Source organism: Pezoporus flaviventris, unplaced genomic scaffold (genome assembly GCF_033815535.1).
Source record: "Pezoporus flaviventris isolate CSIRO_AGI_PZ_B2104156 unplaced genomic scaffold, CSIRO_AGI_Pfla_v1 ptg000006l, whole genome shotgun sequence".
Taxonomy (NCBI): Eukaryota; Metazoa; Chordata; class Aves; order Psittaciformes; family Psittacidae; genus Pezoporus; species Pezoporus flaviventris.
The window spans coordinates 13,151,966-13,177,558 of record NW_026892554.1 but is presented as its reverse complement, the minus strand read 5'-3'; the positions used below and the strand labels follow the sequence as shown (position 1 = coordinate 13,177,558).

Here is a 25,593-nt window from a genome sequence, read left to right as displayed (position 1 = left end):
TGGGAGTTAAAGCTCCTCAGGTCAAGCTGCCGAGGGCCCGAGAGCTCATGTTAACCAACCAGCAAGGCCTTTTCTTGCCTATAGCCGGTGTGGGGCCGCGACGCGGAGCAGGGTGCCATGAGCATCCCCCTGCACCCGGATCCTCCATCGCCGTAGGGCGCCCGGCACCGGACGTGAAGTCAGGGGGCGGGGACGGAAGCGGCTCCCGAGGGCGCGCGGAGGAAGTGTGGTCCCGGCGGCGCTCCGTCCTGCGGGCGGTCGCCATCTTGTGCGGGGGGCGGTGGTAGCGGTGCGCTGCGCTGCGCGGAGGAGCGGCGGTCGCGCCTCCCTCTCCCGCCCGTCCTGCTGCCGCGGCGCCATGTCTGCCGAGAGCCCCGAGCCCGCCTCGGCCGAGGAGCAGAAGGTGGGTGTCCGGCACCCCCAGCGCAGCACCGCCCAGGGGCAGGAGGCGCCCCTCGGGGCTTCTCCCGCCTCCATCCGCGCGGGAGCGGGGCCGCCATGGCCGGGTTTCCCTCGCACCCGGCTCCCTCAGCCAGGGAAGCCTCGCGGGCCACCGCGGCCTTTCAGGCAGCGTCTCCCGGTGCTGGCCGTGGCCATAGCCCTTCAGAGCAGCGCCGTGCAGGAGTGCAGTGGTAGCCGGCGGCTCTCTGCAGCCACCATCCGCCGCCGGTTCGGGCGGGATGGAGCTCGGGGCCTGTGGCGGGAGCGGCGGGCCAGGGCTGGAGGCGGAGGAGCGGCACCACCATGTTGGCTTCTGCGCTTAGGGATGTCTGTTCTCTAGTGGATCGCAGGCGTGCGTTGGCCTGGGCGGGCTCATGGCGCTTCCCCGCTCGCAGGGCGCCCAGTTCTGCCTGCCAGCGCGTACCGCTGACGGGGCCTCGGCTCACAGCCGCGGCGGGAGACGGCGGTAATCCTGTGGCCAAACGCTGGTTTTGCTTTTAGAAACATTTCGGGTTTTGATGTAAGCCGTTTCAGAGGACGGATACCCAAAGCACAATGGCTGTGACCTGTTCTAATGTGGGCCTTTAGAGCGACCAACTGGCAGGGTTGTCTTGTGATGAAGCTATTACGTCATCTCTGTAGTTAATAATTTTACAGTTTAAGTGGGATTTGGCCTCAGGTGACTGTACTGTTAGCAGCTCCCATCTGCGGGCTGTGACGTTAAGAAGTCGTTTGGTTTTTAGTATCGTCATTGCTATGTGGACTCAGTTGCGATCTCCACAGCTATTTCTGACAGGGAGAAGTTATGAAACAAATACTGCTTTGGAGAACGCTGAAAGAAAAAGCTGGTTCTGTTTTAGCTATCAATTATTTGTTTAATAATTCACAGTTTGTAATATGAGTTAGATGAGGGTTAATATGGAAGGATACTATCTCCGTAGGTGCAGTATCAGAACCAACTTCTGTGGCAGGTCTGTAATCTGCTTTTAAATGCGTGCTCTGCAGCTTGACATAACGTTCATCTTGGGTGGACTGCTGGAGGGATACTGTTCCTGTCTGTTCAAAGCCTGTAAAAATAAGTCCCTGGCCTATGCAGCGCTCCTAGAATAGCTCTGTAATAAGAGCAGAGTAGAACATGTGGCAGCAAGTTTATTGTGATGCCTTCTAGTGTGTTCTGGTGAAGTCAGGTGACTGGCGCTGATTTTGCTAAGTTTCAGACTGAAGTCTTGAAAAGCAGTGCTTATGCATGGGCTTGAAAAATTACCCTTTATCTGACAGGCAGGAGTCCCATACCGGTATGCTAATTAAGTTTTAATCTGATGAGGTGTTCAAGACAAATTAATAACATCAATAAGAAGAATTTGGATTGAGTTTATGTCCTGTTAGGATCCTGTGATATCAGTGCTATGCAGTATTAACCTGTTTGTCTGCATAGGCAAAATTCAGTTAATGCTTAGCTCTGAAATATAAGTAACCTATTTTGCAGTACTTATATATATATGCTTAAAAAAAAGATGAAGCCCCTAAATGAACTTTGGGACAGCATTTTCATGACCAGACCTCTTCTGGACTGTCCTGCTATGCTTTCTGACGCGTGTGCATGTGTTAAGTGAGAAAGATGTTAAACAAGAGAGTGATACACATTGAAAATTTGCCAAAGACAAGCGTTTCCTGTTCTCAGTGTGAAAACTCAGGATAGTGGCAGGGGGAAGTTCAACAACAAAGAAACTTTAGACATTGGAGAACATATGCTTGGGTGACTGATGTTTTTTGCCTTAAAAGCCATATTTTTTTCAGGAAGCTGTTGGCGGTGGTGCATTTTGTTTCTAGACTGGACTTTGCCACATAAGTTGGCTGTAGAGTTGTGCTCTTGTCCCTATTTTCCTATTTTCTGCGTTGCATTTTGTTTAATAATTTTTGCTAAAGGGGATGAACGCTTAATACCAGAATTCTAAAAGCTCGATGGCTCTTTCTTTAGCTGTGCAGTTTAGTTGTCCAACAGATACGGAACTTTATGCTGCTATTACCTCTGTAAAGTTTAAAAGCAAAAGCTATATTTAAATGAGTTAGGTAACTACTGCCTTCCTGGTAGATCCTTTTAATGAAGTAAGCAGACTTCATTAGCTGTGTCAAATTCCTGTAGAGATCTAAAATTATAGCTTTTGTGTGGTTGTTGCTAGGAAGAGGAGCGTGGTATATCTTGACATCCTCCCCCCCAGTCATGTGTTAGTCACTTTTTGTTGCTTCTGTAACTCAACGGAGGATGTTATAAATGTAAGATCAAGCCTTGCTGGCTTGAGTTAAAGCTGTTGCGGCTCAGCAACACATCTCCAGGAGTGCTGAAGACAGTCTAGTCCACAGAAGGATATAAGGTCAGGACATGCATGCAGTGATCTTCTCCAGAAAACTGTCTCGGCAGTCTGTGGTTTAAAATTCTTCTGAGCTGCGAATGAACATAATCCATTTGCTTTCTGAATTCTTCTAATTTCTTGGCACCCCTTGTATCCTTTGGCATGGATTCTGCAGCTTAACTCTATTTTATAGGAAGAACTCTTGTCTTAACTATTTTTTGAACCTGCCATGGCCTGGTTTTGTTTGATACCCCAAGTCTTTGTGTTGAAATTCTTCCATTCTTGTATATTTTTTTTTGAGTCTTAGTTGTTCTTGGTCATCAAGGGTAAGTGGCCATAGTCTGTATCCTTTTCAGCTGCATTGATGCATAACATGGCATTTTGTGCTTTGATTGCCTGCTGTGTGATGATTTGTGAGCCCTGTGAGTTTGCATAAATGTCTCCTTTGATGCACCATGAATACATATTTATGTAAGCTATTTATTGTTGGCTGGCTGTTCTTAAAAAAAGATAAATCTCTTGGTTAGTATTGGCAAAACATGCCCCCTGAAATGCTTTGTCTATTGGCTTAGCAGTGAGTACCCAGTGATTCAGCATTAGATGTTGAAAGTATTTAGCTGAAAGGATTGCTTTTGAGAAAATCCTGTCAGTGTCGGCATGATAATAAAGCACAGTAGGAAGGACAGCAGCTGAAGAATGGTCTTCATAACGTGAAAACAGTGGTCTTGGCTAGTATGATTGTATAGTGTGAAATAGCTCTATGTTCAGTAGTGTCAGGGAGACTTTGCCCTTTATATGTATTTTTGTGTTTTGCATTGTATTGCCTAGCTCTGTTTTCATCTGATAAAAAGCATTGGTTCCTGTCTTCATAAAGGTTTTCTTTAACTGTTCTGACAATTTCCTTGGTAGAACTGTTAATTCAGATTCCCGCTGTATTGTGCAAAGCTCTCTTTCGTATGTCTTGGTCTAATGGAGCAGCTAGCCAATGTTACATTCTAAATCTGTTGTTATAACCTTTGCTTTTGAGGCTTCTTACCAGAAATATGTTGAATATTATATAGACTGTTGAGTTTTTATAAAGGAAAGTACTGGAGGTAGGCTAGTGTGGTGGCTCTAGTTCTTTGGCAGCTCTGGTTTAAATAGCTCCCAGCTGCTTGGTGTTCCTGTGCCCCCCCCCCCCCCCAGCTTCTCTGCTAACATACCTTTTTGTGCTGCTGCTTGGTTAAACAGACTGTGAAAACTGATCCAAAGGAAACACAGCCCAGTGGGGGGCAAGGTGGTTATTTTTCTGTTGAATTATTTTCTGTAATCCATTCATGTGGAGTACACACAATCATGCTGAATGATTCAAAGGATGGTGACATGGATGGAAAGGCTGTGAAGGGGATGCCTAAACAGCTCTAAGTGCATATGAAATCTTAGTTACAGATGAATGAAAGGCCCTCCTAATTTCAAAGATAATTCTTATTTCCTGCCTAAAACTAATTCTGTGACTTTGGATGATGATAACTATTCATCAGTACAGCAGTCAGTGGAAATAAATGTGTATTTTTCCTGAAGTAGCAATGATTTGCATGCAAAACAAAACAAAAGCCTTAGCCAAATACTGGAAAGTAGCAAAACAAGAATTTTGAATGGAAGATACTTTAGAAATGATGTATGAAGTATAATTTCATCTATTACATCAAGTTGCTACATGGACTGGATTAGAGGTCAGTGTTGAAAGACTGGATGAACAAATTGCAGTTTTTTCCCATTCACATTTTACGGTATACTCATAAAATAGGCATTTTATTTTACCTAAATGCACTACCTCATAATTTTAGGATAATTATAGATATATACAAATACGGTATTGTTGCTACTAATATGATAGCAGGCATGTTTTTGAGGCTGAGCAGCTTTAACACTGTTTCACAGTGAATATCAACACATTACAGTTAGAGCAGTTATGCAAACTAGATTGTGGCAATGCATGTGCTAGTCTGTCCGTGCAACTTTATGATCAAATGGGCAGTTGAAAAAATTCCTGTGGCTCTTCCCAACTCTCAGCATTTGTTTGTTCTTAGTGGAACCCTTGTGTTGACAAAGAAAAAATAAATTTGTTTAGGGGCATTTTTTATCCTTTTTTCTTTTTTTCTTTCTTCAAAATCAATTTAATTTTGGTACAGGCTGTGAAAGAGGAATGCTTTGATTAGATTTAAACATGTCTCCAGGAAGGGTATCTAAGATGGGAGGCTCAACTCCTACAGTTGCTGTCAGTATTCAGGAGAGAATGTATGAAAAGGTCTAACCAAATAATTATGTTCACTTGGTAGCAGCAGTTGGCTGCTGGTGAATTACTTGTGAAGGGATTCTGCATAAATAGTTCCTTATTGTGTATTTCATTTACAGCATTGCTAATTGTCTTTCAGGAAATGGAGGATAAGGTGATCAGCCCAGAGAAAGTTGAAGAAGCAAAATTGAAAGCAAGATATCCTCATCTGGGCCAGAAGCCAGGAGGCTCAGACTTCTTGAGGAAGAGGCTTCAAAAAGGAGTAAGTTATTCATTGTTCACAGGGTATGGACACGAAATTCCAAAATCCCTGTATCTCTGTGTTTGGTGTTTGGGTTTTTGTTTCTTTTTCCCCCTGCTCCACAGGTCTTTATGAATAAAAGAGTGCTGAGAAATTTAAACATTGTCTGTGAAAGCACAAGGAAGACAAATTTGTTTCCACAAAACAAATGGCAGATTGGCAGGATAGCTGTTCTACGGCAGCAGTGGCTCAACTGCATTTTATAGGAAAAAATTGAACTTAAAAGCTGGCTCAGTGCTGCTGTGATAGACATCATAAAAGACTTCATAATAAACACTAAAGGTCAGAACCTCACCCCTGTTTTGTACTGATCTTGCCCATTCTTAAGTCCCAGAAATGACCGCTCTTGTTATCCATGTTTTAGCACATGAAAGCTTAGTGTCTGCTGAGTTACACCAAGCACCATCTGACATCAGCGGCTTGAGAATGGTGGTATGATTCTGAATATATACCCTAAGGAAAAAAATAGCGATAGAAGAATGAAGAGTGAGTTCGTATTTCAGTATTGTTACACACTTAACCAGTGTCTCTCATTTTCTTAGTTATTCAGCTGGTTGTTTGGCTGGTTTTATTTTTAGTTTAATTATTCATAAAGGTGTTATGCAATGCCTTCCAGGCATGCTAGAAGCCTGTTCTTGGAATAATCCTAGAATATCACTTCTTCCGATGGTGCTTTTATTGCTGTCATGCTGTTTTCTTTTTCTTTTTTCCCCTTTTTTCCTCCTTTTTTTTTTCACTATTGTCTAGGCCCTTTGAGTGCATGCAACGACTCCAAGTATAAATCCTTCGCAAACGAGCTGTTGGAGTTTGGTGCTGATCTAATTCTGTACTACCTGGTAACATCTCGTGGGAATTGTTAAATGTTTTTCTGAAGAAGCCTTCTCTCATAAGTTGGAGCATATGCAGCATAGTTAATGGCTGCTGGGCATGGACAGGTAGATTAGGTGACTCCTTTTGTGCGTTAGGCTGTTAACATGATCAAAGTCAGCCTAAATTAGACTTCAGTGGGTTCAGTGCACATGTAGAGACAGAACGGAGAAGGTTAGTGTGTATTGCAATGGTAATACAGGAAAACAGCATCCACTCCCTAAGGACTGATGACCATAAAGGAATTATGGTTGCTTGCACTCAGTGTAACCATGAGGAAAACTCACCAACAGTAACAATTTGTACAATATCCTCATCTTGACGAAGTGAATGAGGAAGCATTTTTACTTGCTATAGAGCCTGGTGTATTTTGGGCTGCTTGGATTGCTGACGTTTACAATAGAGTGAGGATAGTGAGTATATTTTAGATCATGTTTCTGACATGAAGATACTGGGACAGACATTGTCAGTTCAAAAGGGATGATCAAATACAGGCCATCTATGAAAAGCTAGAGTAAATCAGAGGAAAATACAACAGTAAGTTGAAGGAGGTAATGGACTGATATTCTAACGCATGAAAGATGGTGGGTTTTCTCAGATGTTCTTCTAAATGTACGTACTTACCCATAGCCCAGATTTCCTTTGATTTGGCAACTAGGACACACTTTACCCATTGATAATTGCTCTCCAGAAGGAGTTCTGCATTGGGCACACACACCATTATTATCACACTTTCTCCAGCATACTAGTAGATGAGGGTTGGAACTTGATGATCTTAAGGTCCTTTCCAACCCTGACTACTCTATGATTCTATGAGAACTATGTGATACCAAGTTCCTGTAGAAGGATTCTGTTTGGAGCTCTTGCATGGACAGAAATAGATATCCATTAACAGCAGTAACACATCTAAAGAGGGAGCAGTTCTGTTATTACCTCGTTATCATTTAAAAGTTTCTTTTGGTTGCTGTAGTCTTGAAGGGCAAAATAGGAAAGCCTCTTTCCAAATTAGGTTATGGTATAACTTGGTGTCTGGTCTGCAGATTGCAGTGTTAGAACATTATGGTATAAATAGGGATTACAGTATCTAAAGGACTGAATTGTGAAGGTTTATAAATAAAAGTGTGTGATTCATGTGTACTACTGACTGCATGGGAAAACCAGATTTGGTAACTTAAGGTTCTTCTTCAGGAGGCCTTGCATAAACACCCATACCTGCTGCCCTTAGGTAAAGGCCCGTTAAGTCAGGAGTTCAAGTTATGACTCTCTAACAACTGTTGAACGTTTTGCAGCTGGTTAGCTGTAACGAAAATGAAGAGTATAGTAGTAATACGTAGCCTGGAAGCACTTAAATGTAGCAGGTAGTGATGGCTGCTCAACTGACCTATGAATAAGCCTATATAAAGCTAACTGGGGAGGGTCCTCTCCAGAGTTTGTGATTGTAAACGGCAGTTGCTAGTGTAAGTCTCCATCCTGAATCTAATTTTTTTGGCCTTATATGACAATTTGGTCAGAATCATGGGTTGCAAGTACCTTAACAATAAATGTCATAGTAAGATGTAAACAAAATAAACTTTTCCTGCAAAATGTATTAATAAGCAGTTGAAGACTTGATTCAGACCTTGGATGAAATTCTATGCCTCCTCTTACCATGGTGCAGATGAGTCATAACAGTCATTTGGCTTTAGCATCCATAGGTAACTAGTTATTTTTGGAATCTAACAGAAAACATCGTTAATGCTAATAAAAATATGCTGAAATAGTAAGGAACACTGCTTTAGAACTTCAAACTTAATGTACTTATTTTTGTATTCAGAAGAAACCTGGAGTGTGGGATAAGAATTTCCTTCACATAGTGGTTTTCTGAAGGACTGCACAGTAGATTTGACTTCGCTAATAATTGGTTTGGGAACTTTAGGGATGGTAGTTTCACTGTTTTAATGTATGCAGATAAGAGGGTTCCTTGTTAGCATGCAGTTTCATGCTGCTTTGATCTTCTGGTATGTTGAAGCAGGCTCTTTTCTCCACCTGCAGTTCATAGATTGTTTGGTTATTCTGTGTAGCAGAACTTGTTTGCTGCAACAAAATTCACAAATGCAAAGTTTCACTCTTGGGAAAGCAGGGGCAAAAGTAATGTGTGAGTTTAATGGTATATGTAGAACCATAAGTGTACATTTACGATTACTAATGTTAAGAGTTCAGATACATGTACCTAATAGTCCTTATAAGATTTTATTTTTAATAAACGTAAAGCTAACTGTGCCAAATCAGGATTTTATAACTGTGTTTAAAATTCAGAGAATATACTTTCTGTGTATGAATTCAGTAAGATTTCGGGCTTTTAAACATATGTGTTTTGTCTTCCAGCAAAAATACTTTGATTCTGGTGATTACAACATGGCTAAAGCAAAGATGAAGAATAAGCAACTGCCTACTGCAGCACCTGACAAGACAGAAGTCACTGGTGACCATATTCCTACTCCACAGGATCTTCCACAGCGGAAACCATCTCTTGTTGCTAGCAAGCTGGCTGGCTGACGAGAACAGCTGAACTGCATGATTATTCTCATTCCTGTTATTTCTCCTGAATAGTTATTTCTCACCCTCACATCCCCCTTTTTCTTTCTTACACTAAGTCATGAGACTGACAGCTTTGCAGGTAGCGATAGCATGTGCTGCTATTGTAAGGGAGTACTGTTAAGAGTAAAACGTTTAGTATTTGAACTAGTTGAGAACAATGCACTGAATAAAAAGGACAAGTTTGGTTAGAGCAATGTAATCTACTTGAAAATGTACATATTTGCCCATTTCCTAGTGTAGGACTGGTTCCAGCAAGTGACATCGCAAGTTTTACTTCTAATGTTTCTGCTTTTGTTATTTCATCTTAATTACAGCATATTTGTATTTAATATAACCTCCAGTTGTGTTGGGTTTTTCTTCCGTGTTTGAGTTTGTTGTCTAAAATAGAGGTTTAGACCACAAGTTGCTAGATGGTAAAGCATGTATTAAAACAAAGACCAGGGCTCTGATTGAATTTTGTTTCTGCTTTTGAACTTGAACGGCCTTAAACCTGTTTCAGCTTTAACAATAGAGTTTTTACTTGGGCAATATTTGCCCATTTGGTGTAACTCTTGTGAATCTAGTGCTTATTGACAACTGCCTGTTGAAGCTGGTATTCTTTTCAGTTCCGTAGCTTAGGACACACTTTTGTTGAAGATGTGAATGAAGTGTGCATGTGCATAGACTGTTGAATTCACTTTTGTGCCATTTTTGTAAATACAATAGTTTTGCACAACCTTTTGCAAACGTCTATTAGTTTTACATTTTAAAAAGCAGATAATGTGCCAATCAAAGCACAAGTGATTCTGTATCTTTCAAAGTCTTGTCCTGAAACTAAGAGCCCAGAATCTTGCTACTGAAAGTTAAAATTGTATACCTGAAATTTGGGAAACACTTTTACACTTGACTAATCCTTACGCTTTTGCAGTTGTATATTTTGATTTTGCAAGTGTCCAGCATTCAAATCTAAATCTGGAGTTTGTACCTGTATTTGGAGACAAATGCCCTTTCAGTTCAGCAACTCTTCAAGCTTTTAAAGCTGAAATGCTCTATCTAATAACATGGAAGATGGATAAATGTACTGTTCTAGCGAGTTTTCTGTGTGGCAAACACCAAATCTAGGCTTGCTGAGGTTTGATATGCAATTGTCCTTGGGCTATTTTAGACTTCTAGAAGGAGAAGGCTATAATTTTTGTTTTCTTGGCCTCCTAAAGTGGTAGTAAAATACCTCCTTTTCTCTCTGTTATACAGCAGCCCCTCATTGGCTTTGGAGAAACAAAGAACTGGAAGTGGTATTTATACAATGACGTATTGAGAAATAGATAACTTTTCATGTCAGAAAATAGGAATGAATTTCAGTTCATCTTCATGATGCAGGTCATAAGTACTAGATAGCCAAAATACATAGTTGATATAAGGCAGGTAACTTGATGCATTTAAAAGCATGTTTATTTAATGAAATCGGAATACTAAAAGCACAGTATGATCCGTAATGTAATTGATTTTCATATAGGTAACCACAGCCTTTATCTTTGGGAGTTTAGAAACTTTTAAGAAGATCAGTTTACTGAATACCTTTTTCTTGAAAGCAACAGTTCTGAAACAGCCTGTTGTAAGCACTAATGTGGGTATTACAAAGCACTCTTAAAGATGCATGTTTTCAGAAGGATGTGCTTTTATTGACGTATTCAGAAAGGTCTTAGAGGATAAAGGACTGCCAGCTGAAAATGCTGGCCCATATCTTGTGTAATGCTCACTAGTCTAAAGACAAACATAAGAAAATGATCAAGAGAAAATGAATAATCTTAATTTGGTCCTGTTTTGATCAGAACATGGGCAAAGCATTATTGGTGTCTGTGTAATGTCTTCGGTTCAGAGAAGTCATTCCAGATAATTTTGAAATTGCTAACCTGGTTCTCTTCAAGTCTATATAGCACCTTCCTAATAAATCAGTGGGCTCTGTCAAATCTGTCCTGATTCCTCATACTCCACTAGTATTATAAAAAAAAAGTGACTTTTGCAGAACAGGTTGGAGAAATGAACCTACTTGACTTCTTTACATAAGAAAGTAGGCTGGGACAATAGCAGGGAAGCTGGATATATTGAAGCAAACTGCTTTTTATAGATGTTTGTCCTAATGTGAAAATCCCTCTTTATTTTTGTATGTATAAATGAAATTGGAACTTAGTGATAGGACTGGGCCTGAAGCAAATTTTGAATAACTTAAGGTGACTTGCTGTGTGTTGTCTGGTGCCACTACTCTAGCTCACAGAAGGTGAGCTTTCTTGATGTTTGGGAAGGTTTCAAAACAAAAAACAGCCATGGAAATTTAAACATTCCACTCACTTAGTTACAACTTAGCTGGTCCTGCTGGTTGGACAGCACAAGCTCTTCTGATGTTCACTCAGTGACTTGCAGCTCTTAATAATACTACAAATTCAGCTCTGAATATATTATCCATGTGTATATTTGAAGTACTGTAATACTAACTAGGTCAATGACTGATTATGAGCCTTCACATCTGACAGACCTCAGCAGCAGGCACAGCTATTTTGGTTCTATACACTGTATAAAACTTAAGTCCTATAATCACTTAACAGTAAATCAAACATGACTGCAAATCGATGCTTACTTGCAGCTTACTCCAGCAAGATAACTCAGCTATCCAAACTTATGTACATAATGTATTATATGAGTTTTACCATTTGATAATTGCCTTTTTCAAAGAAAACCTGTCCACGCTGTAGACTGGCAGTCCCTTTCATATCTTGCCTTTAAAGATAGAAGTGTTTAGTTATTATAGTAGTACTCATGTAGGCTTATAATAGCAGATAGCACCAACGTTTTATTTGAGATAGTTAAGTGGATTAATTACAACTTCACAGATATGTCCCCAAATCTGTAACACCAAAGGCTTCCCTCTCATTGTTCTTGATGTAGTAGGACAGTGTTTGTGTAAAGGCCACAGGAGTACATTTTGTTGGACATACTTACACCCAGTCGAGATGTTAAGGTGATAAAATTGTCAATTGTTCTTTACAAACTTACACATTGTATAGTATACAGAATAAATTGATCTACTTAGTTTTTATTGCAACATGTCTTGTCTTTACTGTGGTTTCCTAAAAGATATGGGATACTTCGGTATTCTCCATGGAAAATTTCTGGAACCTAAATCTTGGTACTCTGTATCACTAAAAATACAAGTAGGCTTTGGTTTCTAGTATGTTAGACTACAGAATTACTTTAATGTAATCACATTTATATATATTTCAGTGCTTATTTTTCTAATAAGGCAATTAAAAGCTTATTGTTTGAAAACTCCGTAACAGATGATTGTTTTGGTCCCTTGCACTGAGTGAAGGTGATATCTGGGAATTAGTTTGGCATATAGAAGCTTGCATTGCTAAAGACTATTGGCCTGAATGTGGCAGCATTTTCAAGAAATCAAGATGCTGCAAAAAGTCTAACTAATTTTATATTCGGGTTGACTCAGGTGCTGATCTTTGTGCATCTTGAAGATCCATGTGGTATATTTACACGATTAGCTGAGTTGCCAAGGTTGTAGTAACCTTCTGTACTCTGCATCTCTAACTAAGGAGAAAAATGTCTGATTGAAGTAGTGTTATTCAGATACGGTGCTGGGGCAGTGCAAAGGCTGCATGAACACTGGCATCAGTAACCTAAAGTACCTTACCTGAATCTCTGTATGGGGAGCGGCATCAATCTTCAGGCAAAGAGAAACTTTTCAAATATAGGCTTAATGGTCAAATCGCTTTCTAATTAGAGCTGAAGCACGTGCAGTTGCACAAACCTGTGCCCAGAGAAGCTTCACATTTAACAGGTGTGCTCACAGAACATGACCATGTCCTTCAGGGAGGAGGCCAGACTGCAGTAGCTTGTTTGTTTGATGACTGGGGGGCTTTCTGAAGGCTAGATTGGAGGAGCACACAAGTGGGATAAATGTTTTTGTTAATTTAAGGTGGTGTTGGGCTGAATGTGTGGTTTGGTTATTTATTCCTGCTACAGTACTAGTGAGCCACCCTCTTTCCAGATTCACAGATTTGGCTTCCCAATTTCTGACATTTCTAGATCCAGAGTAACTTGAAATCTGAAAATTTCCATGCATATTCAAAGCATTCATTCCCACTAAATACTATCTTGAAAATGTTTCTGGAGTACAAGCACAGAGGCAGACATACCCTTGAGCTCAAGTGATGTACTTGGAAAAGCAGTAGTTCAGGGACAGGTGACAGAATTGTCAGTGTCATTCTCCGGCAGTACATCTTTGTTACAGTGAGGATGCTGGTTGATCCATGTTCAATAATAAATATCCGTATTTATAGGAGGCACAGAACTCTATTCACTTACTGCTTTGGAAAATACTGACAAAGTCTCCACTGATTTCACAGAATCACAGAATGGTTTGGGTGGAAGGGACCTTAAAGATCATCTGATTCCGACCTTCCTCCTATGGGCAGGGACACCTTCCGTTCAGAGAGATGTTTCTTTGACTTTAGTTTAAAATGGGAAGATGAAATACTTATTGTTTCTGACTTTGTCTAAGTTTAATAACATATTTCAGTTGGGTTTAGCATTTTTTTACTTTACTGCAGAACAGTGTTGTAGCTCCTGTTAAAGAGGACTATGGTTGGATGATGTCAACTTCCCTTGACAGTATTATGGAATAATCAAATGACATCTCCACAGAGACTGGATTCAACCGCTGCTGGTACTTCTGCATTAGCATGGTAGGGTTGCTTCCTTACTGGGTTTGAGTCAAAAACCAACTCTTTGTCGTCCTTGAGTAACAGGATTTTGACTAAATGCACGGCATTGAATTATATGGCTGTAATTACAAGAATGCTTAAATGCAAGAATGGGAACTGGATTCTACTGATCTTCAGGTCTGTTTGCAGGTGGTGGATTTTATACTGTTGAGAAAAATTTGGCTAATGCATCGGAAAGAAAATACATACGTGATGTTCTAGAGACAAGTGAAATCTTCCTAGTGTAGGCATAGATTGAGGCAAGCTTTTTGTATGGAAATTTCATTATGTAGATTTTGTCTTTTCTGTAAGGCCAGAAAAAAACCTATAGTAAATCGCAAATATTGGTGGGAGAATATGTGCATGGAACAGGATTTTATTTCTTACGTATCTCGTGCATGACATTTCAGAGTTCTTAACTGATAACTGTTCGGTCAGTGCCAGCTGAAACCAGCCCGGTTTGTTTTCTGCAGCTAAAAGTTACAGGCCTAATCCTTGTAGTGTGAGAATATGGGAAAGAGTAAGTGGAGGATTTTAGCCTATGAATTTCTCAGTTAGCTTTGTCTGTCTTTCCAGTGATTAGTTACACCAATGGTCCATGCTGAATATACAAATGCTTTTCTGAGGGAGTGGATAGGCCCATCCACTGTGCCATATAAGCTATCTCATGTTCTTCATATTACCACTACATATTGTTTCTGTGCCTGCAATGAATTCCCTTTCTTGTTTGGCCAACAGAGAATCCACTGCTCACTTGTGGTACAGTGTGACAGTTTGGAGAATTTTTCTGCCACAGCTGAACAGATTATGGATGTAAACATAATGGAACATAGATGGAAGAGAAAAGATAGATGCTTTGTAGTCACTTGTGAAAAAAATTACATAAACTCAATTCATAGGATTATTCCTCTTTCGGTTTGGGGTTGTTTTGTTGTTTTTTTTTTTTTGATTGGCTTCAATTCAGTATAAATTCTTCATGTGGACTGTGTCAGCTACATGAGCTGTACATTGACAGCTCGAATACCCTGGGATATATGCTCTGAAATCAAATGCCATAAATGGTCTTTTTGAAAAGATGCTGTGCAAGACACAAGATGAATCTTGCCAGCAACTGCTTGATGCAGGATATGCATCTAAAAGTAACAATTAGGTAGTCAGTCTAAATGCATTACAAACAGGTTGTTTCTTGGCAACTTTCGGTGCCCCCGATTCCTGTCCTTAATGACAGATTTGAAATCCTGGTTTATACAAATTGTGTCAAATCATAGCATATTTTGGACTTGGATATCTATTTTTTGCTGGGGCTTATAATTACATTTGGCTTCTGAGCTCCAGCTGTGAATGGCTGATACAATAATCCACAGCCCAAGCAAACTCCTGAAGTGAGTCTTTGAATTTAGAATAGATACAGTGAAGAAAGGGTATTGAATACTGGATGTGAAGCAGCAAACAGAACAGAGGGTCCTGTCCCTTGTGAAAACAAAACAGATTCACGATTCAAACCTACAGATTCTTAGATGAAGTCTGTTAATGGGGAGTGGTTACACTGTTAAATGAACCCCAGATCTCTTTTGTGTTACACATGAAAGATGAGTGGCAGCTTTAGGATATATCTCTCTTTTGACATAGTGCTCATGTGAAGAGCAGCTGTGCAAGCTTAGCCAAAAACCCCACTGCTGACCTGGACAGCAACTTACAGGAATCTGGTCTGGACTCCTTGTAGGAATGAAAGGAAAAGCCAAAAGCAGTTTGGTGGAGTGTGGCAAAAGTCACTGTTTGGAACTTGTCTGTATGTTGGACCACTTGTACTGGTAGGAGGCATTGCTACGGGGAAGAAGGAAAATACAGAAAGGTCATGTAGCTTCAGTTCTGCTGTCAAAAGAACTCTTGGTGTATTGTGAGCTATACAAAACACCCACTAATGATTCATAAAGCAATGAGGTGCCACTTTAAGACCTAGGCAGAACATGGATTATGCTTTTCATTCCCTTTTGACACGGACATTAAAACTTCACAGATATGTGCTGTCACTTCGTGGTGAGAACTGGTCTTGCTTTTCGACAAAACTCTTTTGGGCCCTGTTCTCTGCAGTGTTTTCCGTAGCGTTTCCAATGTAAAGAAGCAATCAATCTGGAAAAGATGGTAAACAATGCAAGGATGGGATCAGGATCAGAGGGAGAACACAAGAAACGGAAAACGTGGCTCTCGGGCAATACATGCAGAAACCCACAATGTGACTAAGGGGGTAGGAGGAAGGATGTCAGCGGGGCTCAGGGAGGCTGCAGCAGGCTGTAACCCAGCAGGCTGAGGGTGCACAGGAGGCTCCTCTCCCAGAGGGTTAGAGGAGGGCGCAGGGCTATCCCCGGCTGCAGGGCGGGTCGCGGACCGCAACTCGAGTAGCGCTGGCTGTGAAACAACAAACCCAAAGCGGCGGTGCAGGAACGAGCGGTAACTGCGCTCTCTGGACAGGCAGCCCAGGGATGCCGCTTCCTGCCCTGGGCGGGAGGAGGCGCGGGCCGGGCCGGGGGCAGCCGGGCGGGTGTCCCGCTGCCAGGGCCCGGCAGCGCGGAACGCAGCGGTCACCGCCGGGGCCCGCGCCGGTGGGAGGCACCGCCCGCGCCGCTCCCACAATGCACAGAGCGGCGGCCGCCCCGCAGGTAGCAACATGGCGCGGCGCGCCCGGGCCGCCGCCTGAGCATCCTCCCTCTCGCCTCCTTTCAGCCCTCCCTCCCGCCGCCGCCCTCCGCCTCCCGCCGCCGGGCTGCCGCAGAGGGGCCGCCCGCCCGCGCCCTGCGCCATGGCAGCCTCCGAGCTTTACACGAAGGTAGGGCGGCGGCGGGGCCGGGGGCTGCGCGGGGCGGGCGAGGGGGAGCGCGGCCCGGGCTGGCATCACCGCGCCGAGCGGGGCCAGGCAGGGGCCGGCGCTGCCAGCCGCGGCCCCGGCAGACGCCCCGGCGGGAGCCGGCGCCTCTTCCCAGGATGGAGCCGCATCCCGCCGGCGGTGCGTGCTCGGCCCGGTGAGTCAGGGCCCTCTGCTCCCGGGCCGGGCGTGGGGAGGCTGCGGCGGTGTGTGCCCGCAGAGCAGCGCAGGGGAACGGCCGTGCCGCCCGCCCCGGCCTGGGCAGCGGGGACGTGCCGGGAGCGGGCGGGTCAGCCGTCTCCGTAGGGATGCGCCGCTCCTTGCAGCGCCTCGGGTTGGAATGGCCATCCCGTTGCACGCGGGTCTGCGCTGTTCGGCTGTCTCCTTCAGAAACACCGCCCTGCTCCTTGCAGAGAAACCACTTCTACAGCATAGGCGCTTTGATATTAAACTAACCTTTTCGGTGACACTGCACCTTTAGATTGTATTTATTCTCTTGGCAGTCGTTCAGAAGCCCTACAGTCAGCAGTGATGCTGTGTGTGACTCTCATATGCGTTTCAAACAGGCATTTTCCTAATCTTGTTAGCCTTGTGTGTTAGTACCTCATCAGCTTCCACCTGGAAGTAGTTACTGCCCTGAACATCCTGATGATGGCTAAGCCTGCAGATCGATAGCTGTGGAAGTGATTGTTTTCTCCACTAACAATGCATTGTCTTCATCGCTCTGCCTTGATCTGGTGTAAAAAACTGGGAAAAAAGGACAGAGCTCAGTTTCTAAGGGTGGAAGAGTTGACTGGGGTCACAACTGAGCACCACAGTGCAGCGCAGCAAACTTCAAATAGTTCTGTCAGAAAGCTTGCACAAAGTGTGCTTCATCGAAAGCCATGCCATGCCATCCAGATGCTTGAGCCGGTGCATGACATACTCCAGAATTATCCCCTGTCTAGCTCTTTGTGTGAGGGGGGAAAGGAAACAGGCTTTTTGTTTTGGCATGAATAGTTTGCCTTATTTACATTGTATGCAGTGGACAACACATTGACTGTCTATCAGTGCAAATCAAACCAGAGAGTCACTTCAATAGGCTTGACCATATCTGAATAGTGTATTTGTGTAGGAGAGATTGAATGTGAGGAAGTGAGGTGCATGCCTGCACCACCAGAGTGCTAATGCATTAGTGGATATGAGGCATCTTAGTGCCTTGTGTCTCACAGAGAAGCAGCTCTGTTGTCGTTGCAATACAGGATGAAAATTACCATTCTGGTCAAGAGAGAAATGGTGCTGCAGTTGTTCCCAGGCGCCCAATAGGCCTCTATGTGAGGAGTTACATTGGAAAGGTATTCTTGATTCATCTCTCTCTGTGAAGGTTCTTACAGAATTAAGATGCCTCATAAGGAGTTGATCAGAAATACTTAGGTTTTTAATTTCCAACCCTGCCAGACCTTGAATTAATTTCCTTGACTGGTTAAATCCTTTGGTCAGGAGGTGCCCCAAAAATGTGCATGTCCTGTTGTCTTGGGACTGTGTAACAGTAGAAAGCTCAGGACCCCTTGTAGTTCCCAAGGAAGTCATTGCTCTGCATTGGGTGCTGGGATAGGAGAGCTGCAGAGCATTCAAGAGAAATTGTCTCTGCTGTCTTCTTCCCCAGGTAAAGGCAGCATGCTGGTTAAATCACATTCAGTATCTCATCCTTAATTAAGTAACATAAATAATGGATGTAAGGTCATAGCACGCAGAGGTAAAAAGAGCAAATGCAAAGTCAGACAAGCACAGGCATGATCGTCCAGTAGGGACATGCTGGGTGACCAAGGCCAGTGAGATTGCTTCTGTGTTTCACACCAGAGGCTGTTCTTGTCCTCTTCAGAGCCATATGTAGGCACAGAAAGAGCGACTTTTCATCTTTTCTGTATTGGCAGGCAGAGTCAGGATTGTCATTCAGGACAGCTGCTTAAAGCACCAGAGCTTCCAGTATAGCACTGACACTTAACGTATGGTGTTGGCATAGAACATGCTGGCAAGCAAGGTAGGGTCTGTCATTACTGGCTGTCTAAGTGCATGTGCCCCCCCTGGAGCAAAGAGCCTGAGAGCTCTCTTAACTGGAAGCCCATGTCCCAGCTCGCCCGAGTTGCTCAGGTAGCTGTGTTCGTGTGAGTTACTTGGAAACAGTTGGCAGAATTACGTCAATGACTGGATGGCCAGTGTCGCAAGAAGGTTGTCAGCATCTCTGCAAATGTTGTCTGAGAATAGGAGACGTGGACCTTGTATTTCAGCTGTCGTTTGTGGAAGTGGGGCTCTCTGCTATATGCTTCAGTGTGTCCAGTTTTGCTAACATGCACTGGTGAGCCTTCTAATCTGGTTCCTTTGCATGGCAGTGTAAAAGTAGCACCCATTGTCCCAACCGTGTGCCACCTTGAAATAGCGTAAAGGAGCTTTTATTTTCCCAAGCTAAACTCTGTTTTGTTAGGAACTAGCAATGCACAATTTTGAGTCACTCCTGTGAAAATCCTGTTCCTTGATTCATCCAGGTGTATGTCTAAACTCGGTGACCTCATTGTGTAGGCAGCCTCTTTGTTGTGTATGGTTATGGTTAATCTGGAAATTGGATTTAAGTTAAAGGACTTGCTCTGGCACACTCACAAGATAGTTATGAACAACGGGCCCAAACCGTGCCTGACTTTATATCCTGTGATGCTGTGGGTACAGACCCTGCTTGAAGGCATTAGCTTCAGTTGTGGGATGCAGCAGTTTAAAACTGCTCCATGGGTTATATCCTGGGCATTCCTATTTAAAATATTATGCCTGTGAGCTCTCTTTAACTTGTCCCACTGGGCATCTATCACTGGCAGGTTGGTGGTTCTGCCGTAAGATCATTTCTGAAAGCTTTGGTTCTTTGACTTTGGAAACAAACTTGGGAGAATCTCTCTCTGTTTCCTGTATCACCATAGCCCTGCTGAGTTGTGATCAGATGTAGCTGATCAGCATTTCAGTAACTGTTGACCTACTTGTACTGATCCATAAAAATTGATAGGGACAATCTAGGCCATGTGTCGGTTCCTGTTAGATGTAATCTGCTTTCCTTGGAAATTAAGAACAAGTGAGAATGCTTTGCCTGGACATGGAGCTCATCTGACTTCTCTGCACTGGCTGAACTGCCATGTTTTGTGTTGCACATCTTTGTGAGCTTTAGATGTGTAAAACCAAGCCCCAGCACCTGTACATGAAAATTAACAAATCAGATCGCTGTGTTTATTTCACCTCTGTTAAAGTCAGAGTGAAGAGTTGACATTCAGTCATTTCTGTCCTCCGTCTCTATCCCTTTTTGCCTGGGTTTGAGGTGTTTCTGTTTCAAGCCATGCTTTCCTAGAGCATGCTGCTTTGCCCTCCTGGGATTTCTGTTTCGGTTTTGTATGGCTGTGCACAGCACACTTTATTTATTTATCTGTGCAGTCAGACATTCATTTATTTTCATTCTTGCTGCTACCAATACATTCCTCCTGTTCCAGTATTTTTGAGATTAGGGGCAGGAGGCTCCAGCCAGCTCACTCCTAACTTAGGGCTTAAGCCAATTTCAGTTAAAGTGAGTGGCAATATTCCTTTGAACACAGAGCAATCAGGAAACAGTTTTGTGGGTGAGCACCATCTGGGCAAGCTGAACTCGGTACCTGACCTTCAGTCCTGCTGCCCTGTCCTTGAAATGGTTCAGTTTGAGGTTTATGAGCAGTAAATTAAGTTAGGGAAGTGTCAGAGGGAACTGCATAGAACAAAACACTGCTTGTGGACTCCCCAGCATCCCAAGGAGCCCTTTCTTGCTTTCCTGGGGCAGTTTGCAGGCAGCTGCTTCTGTGTGCAGTGTTATGAAACTTGGTCCTCGGTCCAGTTGTGCCAGGTCCTTACGAACAAAGATGGCAAAAGGCAGATTTTGACCAGGTTATGGCTCATCTTGGGTATGTCAGTGGTACATAGGGAGGGAAATACAGCAAAAAAACAGCTTGAGCGTGAGAGAAAATACAACTATTGCCAAATTTCTGTGCTTATTAATGGGCTTTTTTGGTGGGTTAAAACCCCCTGCCTTAATGATATAGTCTTGTATATTGCCATTCAAACTATTGCATGTGACATAAGTGTTTACTAAGCATTAAACGGTAACCACTTGTCTCAGTAGGTCTTTGCTTTGTTCTTCCAGAGCCATGCTGCCCTGTAATGCAGAGATGGGTGTCACTCATCTCCACGCATGACCTGGGCATCCTGCTCTTACCTCTGAGTTGGACCCATGTGGTTTAGAGCAGAAAGACTGTTGCAGAAATCAGATGTTTACTGTCAATTTCACATGAAAATGACAGAGATGTCATTTACATTGTATTTTTTTAGCTGTATCTGTGTCTCTTCTAAAAAATACAGCAGAAGAGGGGATATTTCAGTTGCTTTTCTGCTTCAGGGACCTGCTGTGCCACTAGAGCAAACCTGATGGCAACTCTGTGGCAGCTCCCAGCTTTGCACCAGCTCTATTCCTATTGCCTTTAAAGTGGAGGTGCTGGGGATGTAATTACCTAACAATACTTGGTTTGCCCTAACCTGGGCATTTTATTATGCTTTTGTAAGAAGTTTCCTGGAGTTGAATGCCAACCAGAGCAGCCCAAGAAGCTGAAAAGCCTCTTGGCTTTCTAACAGCAGCTTTGTGACATGTCAGCAATCCAGCCTTCTTGTTAAAAGAAAGTGTGAGCCTTGGGAAACAAGAGGAGCAATGGCTTGACTCAGAGCCCCTGGGTGCTGAGCGCGGCCGCAGGAGGAAATGAAACCACCCTGGGCAGGCCGGTGGGGCCTGAGAGATAGCAAGCTGTTTGTGAAAGCTGCTCGCAGCACACAGATAGTGTTTGGGAGGGTGTTTTTGGGAGGCCTACTCAAACACTGAGAGTGTAGCATTGTTGGGAGCTGCTTTTGGGGACAGGAGGTCACAGCTTCATATTCAAAAATGTATTTTTTTTAATCTTTTTTTTTTTTTGCTGCAGACCTCATCTTTAAAGTTGTGTGAATTCTTTGTTATATGAAAAATAATTGTGAAGGTCCTATTTATAATAATTGGTCTTATTTTTCTCTTAATTCGGGTATCATGTTAAAACATTTACCTAATAATATTAGTGGATTGTGTGGGAATCTCCCACAAACTGTCATCAGGAATCCTTGCAGAATAATAGTGTCTGTATGCTGAGCTGCCACTGGTTATTTACAGTCTGTTTCTACTGCAGTGATTTTATAGTGTGTGCCAGATGGCTTAGGTAATGGATTACTATTATTTTTTAGAGAAATAAATGAAGAGATAAAGTGCTGTCAAGCTCCTGCTGTGTCAGGAAATGCATGCAATGACCACTGTTATCTTCTGGTGAGCCACAGAGCTCCAGGTTGAGTTGGAAGGGACCAAGCGGCTGGTCAGGCAGATGCATGGGGCTCATCCTGGGGCCTTGCGGAGTTCTAATAACAAAGAAATTTGTCTCGCTCTTTAATGAGACTCATTGTTTAACCTTTGTAGGACTAAAGAAAGCATTTTTGTTATTGAGATTTGCTCATTGAACCAGTTGAATCGGAGGAAGTCACATAACCGTCCAGTATCACAAGGTTTCACTGTTTCTGGATGGTCTATTTTTAATAGGATTTAAAAAAAGCAAGAAGTGATAGGTTAATTGTAAATGGTGCTTCTGCTGTGAGGGAAAAGTAGTGCTCAGTTGGCAAGTCTGCTGTCCTGTGGGTACCAGTGGGATGGTGCCTGGATTTCTGGCAAGTCAGAACAGCATCTGCAGCTGACCTCAGAGGAGCCAGCAACTTGGGGTGTCCTACAGGGACATTGAATTTGGATTTCATTACTTGAAAACACAAAGAATACATTAAACAAATACCTGACTACTTGAAGCGTTGCTTGTATTACTGGAGTCTGTGATGCATGCATGTATATATGAGCATATGTACAGACGTTGCTGGTTTGAAAGGCATCTTGGCTAGTGGGAAGTAATGGACTCAGTTTCACTTTGAGCTCCAAAAGCAGCAAGAGCTCCTCTGATACAGTGGGTTTTATGCCTTTTGATTAAAGGCAGCTTAGCTTGGTTTGCCTGAATGAAGTTAGGGATGAGCAGAGTCTGAACTCTGCTTGGTTGGGTTTGATTTTGTACGCTTGAAGGCGCAGAGGTTAACTCTGATCCAGTTTTGTGCTTGCTGGAGTGGAGCAGTGTTTACTACTGTCTGTATCGTGCTGGACTCTGGTAGTGAGTATTTGTACAGTTGGGCCTGAGGCCAAGAAATGGTGTTTGGCCAAGGCTATTGTTCCGGCTGCTCCATCAGCAAGCTACTTGAATGAGTTGCAGCAGCTTGCTCACCTTCTGCTTGTCTTCTCTGCTGCTGAAATAGCAAGGAAGAACTCTCTATTTACCCTTAATAATAGATGGTTCTTGTTGCAGAAAATATGGTGTTAGGGTCAGACTAAAGCTGTGGCTCTTGGAAATATTCATCATGTCTGTGACTTTGACTTTTTCCTCAAACTATGTCTTTCTCCTCAAGTTATTTTCATAGACCAGAGCCCCATTCCTGATACACCACAACAGAGGCATGTTTTTGTTTGGGGGTGATGATGCTCCTAAGAGATTGGTTTAAATTAGTACCAAAACTTTCAAGTAGAAATGCATTAGGCACTGAATTAAATCTGGTATCTAAATGGCCTGGGAGATAGAGAAAATTCAAACCATGTTGAATTCAAAGGCTCTTTGTACAGTAAGTTTTTCCTTTTGTTGGCTTTGCTTTTGAGCTGCATCCAGGATGGAGTGTTGTATGATTGGGTTGCTAAGGCCTTGTCTACCAACACTAATAGCAAGGCTTTTAGTGACTTCCTGGCAGAGAGCAGCTCTTTCATGTCGGTGCCAGTCCATGCTCTATGCCACTCTTAGGACTGCATCATTTCCTCCTGTTCTCTGTGTTGCTTGGCTTTGCTTAACCCTGGGTTTGCTTAAGCCTGATACTGCAAAAAATTATCCTTATTCCATGTGAGTAATCACATTGCTTAATTCATGCTTTGAAATCAAGCATGTAAATCTGAAAGATTGGGCCTTTTATTCTTGCTTTCCTCTTATTGCAGGGCATGACTGCTGTTGTATACCTGTTCAGAGTAATTTGTGCAGGAAAACAAATTAAAACATATCCTGGGGATGTCGTCTTGTTGAATTCTTTGTGTTAAGCACTGTGTATGCAGTGTTGCAGTAGGTTAGTCACTTAAAACCCAGTTTTAATGTTTAATAGCAAGAGTATATTCAGGACTAGCTTCTGCTTTAAGGACACTCACCATCTCGGGGACATAGTGGTTCCACTCATCTTATTTTAGCATAGCCCACTGTCTCAGAGTGCTGCAGACAGCAGCCTGATGTGAAATTCTATGTGAGATGGATAACCTGAGCTGCCTAGCACTGCACACATGTGAAAAGCACCAGAGATACAGAGCTGATAATCTTGGTGGTTTGGGATCTTCCTGTTCCTGGCCTTCCGGGTCATAACCCCCACTTTTTCTGTCACAATACAGCTGCTTTGATGCCTGCTCTCAGTTAATCACAGTATTCAGGAGTTTTATTTGTATGTATCAGTATATATACAAATGTAAAAAAAATCAGTGCTGGCTAAAAGCTTTGTTGTTTTTTTTTGTTTCTTCTGCTTGTTTGTTTTTAAAAGAATACCAAGTACTTGGTGTGATTACATTAGGGGAGTGCTGCTCTTGCTGAATTCTGGGCATTAGGCGGCTGGAAGGTCAGCACAGGAAACATTAGGCAATACTAATAAAGTTTCACTCTTACTGTATGTCTGTGGGTTGCACATATTGATCCAACTTTTAATGTATTAGTGAATTTTAATGCAAATTCTGAAGAAGGTGAAAATGGATTACTTATAAAAGTATATAAATATAAATATGAAATATATATTATAAATATATATAAATTTATACATAATATATAAATATATATAAAATATAAAATTACTTATAAATAAGAGCAGAGATCTTGTGTCTTTACACCATCTGTTCTCCTTAGTGGCGTGGATTTAATTTCTTTGCCCTGTTATTCAGGAACAATAGCAAGAATTGTCACAGATCTTTTCCTAAATACTAATGGCGTGCAGGTACTGAAGGCTGGGGTAAAGCTTCTTAAAATGTTAAGGGAGAAGAAGGTACAAACCCTGACATCAAATAAGTTCGAATGAGGGGTCACCGTGCTGTGAAGCATTCTGAGGGAGCAGCATGAAGATGACACTGGAGGAGAAACAGTCAGGGATGCAGAGTGCAGCTGTGCCTGCAGGGTCATCTTTGAGGCTGTTACCTGCCTGCTGCTTGGAGAGAGTTGTGGTTATTTTATGAATATCTTGAAAGCTGTTGCATTTCCCTCATTGCTCATTGAGTCTTCATTTCTGCCTCTTAACATCACTTCAGGTGTGGCTGTTGGTAGGGCTGTAAGGGTGATTCATATAGGATAAAAAGTGCCGAAGTGCCACTGGTAATTAGCAGAAGTGACTTGTTGAGTTTATTTAGCTCTTAGGAGACAGTGAGGATGGTTAAGAGCAGACTCTTCCAGGCTACTTAAATACACTGTGGTCTGATAAGAGCCCTTGCTTTACAGTTAAATGTAAAGGCTAATGCAGCATTGCTTTGAAGAGCTCTGTCTTTGTAGTAGGTAACACGGGGGGGGGGGGGGGGGGGCAGGAATAATATGATGTGTGACTTGTTGTGTCAAGTTTCCCAAGATTGCTGTATGGTTAGATGTAAACTGCACGTTTCTCTCCTGTATTCTCCTAAATACAGGAGAACAGAGACTTCTCATCTGAGTGACTTTCATACTCATATGGTCTCTTTTTTGTAAATGGATATGAAAACCCATGAAGTCTTGCTGCAGTTTACTGACGGTGGCTTTGAGTTGTTCCATTTGATTATCACAAGACAAGAGTTTTGCAATTACTTTGTGATTTACAGGAGGATGCTCTTGCTCTTTGTAGCACAAGAGTGTAAAAATACTATGAGTTGGTCTAACAATGCAGGAATTCATTGCCCCAACATGGCTTGTCACACGTTACTCTCTGCAGACTCCATGGGTTATTCATAAGTATCTTTAAAGCAGATGACCTCAGTTGTTTTGCTGAGGAAGCCAGACAGATTCCCAAGT

The 25,593-nt window shown here is 42.7% G+C and overlaps 2 protein-coding genes across 3 annotated transcripts in view; both read left to right on the top strand.

Moving 5' to 3' along the window:
* The first annotated feature begins 213 nt into the window (after positions 1–213).
* On the top strand, positions 214–11,888 carry ARPP19 (cAMP regulated phosphoprotein 19). Of its 2 annotated transcripts, none has more exons than XM_061446968.1 (3): positions 214–403; positions 5,207–5,329; positions 8,600–11,888. In XM_061446968.1, the coding sequence occupies exons 1-3, from the start codon at positions 359–361 to the stop codon at positions 8,768–8,770; spliced, it is 339 nt and encodes a 112-aa protein (XP_061302952.1). In that variant the 5' UTR covers positions 214–358; the 3' UTR covers positions 8,771–11,888. The 2 variants fall into 2 exon arrangements, with proteins under 2 accessions (XP_061302952.1, XP_061302953.1); XM_061446969.1 differs by lacking the exon at positions 214–403 and adding an exon at positions 2,660–2,813.
* A 4,291-nt stretch (positions 11,889–16,179) lies between these two features.
* Positions 16,180–25,593, top strand: part of MYO5A (myosin VA) — a 100,083-nt gene continuing 90,669 nt past the window's right edge. Inside the window, exon 1 of the mRNA XM_061446967.1 lies at positions 16,180–16,384. Within this exon, the coding sequence (XP_061302951.1) occupies positions 16,358–16,384 (27 nt within the window). The 5' untranslated portion in view covers positions 16,180–16,357. The remainder of the gene's footprint in view (positions 16,385–25,593) is intronic.

What these genes read in the sequence shown, in the direction of transcription:
- ARPP19 (XM_061446968.1), top strand. Translation starts at nt 359, where the DNA reads ATGTCTGCCGAGAGCCCCGAGCCCGCCTCGGCCGAGGAGCAGAAG. An exon ending in CCTCGGCCGAGGAGCAGAAG is followed by an intron (nt 404 to 5,206) that starts GTGGGTGTCCGG and finishes ATTGTCTTTCAG; the next exon opens with GAAATGGAGGATAAGGTGAT. An exon ending in GGAAGAGGCTTCAAAAAGGA is followed by an intron (nt 5,330 to 8,599) that starts GTAAGTTATTCA and finishes TTTGTCTTCCAG; the next exon opens with CAAAAATACTTTGATTCTGG.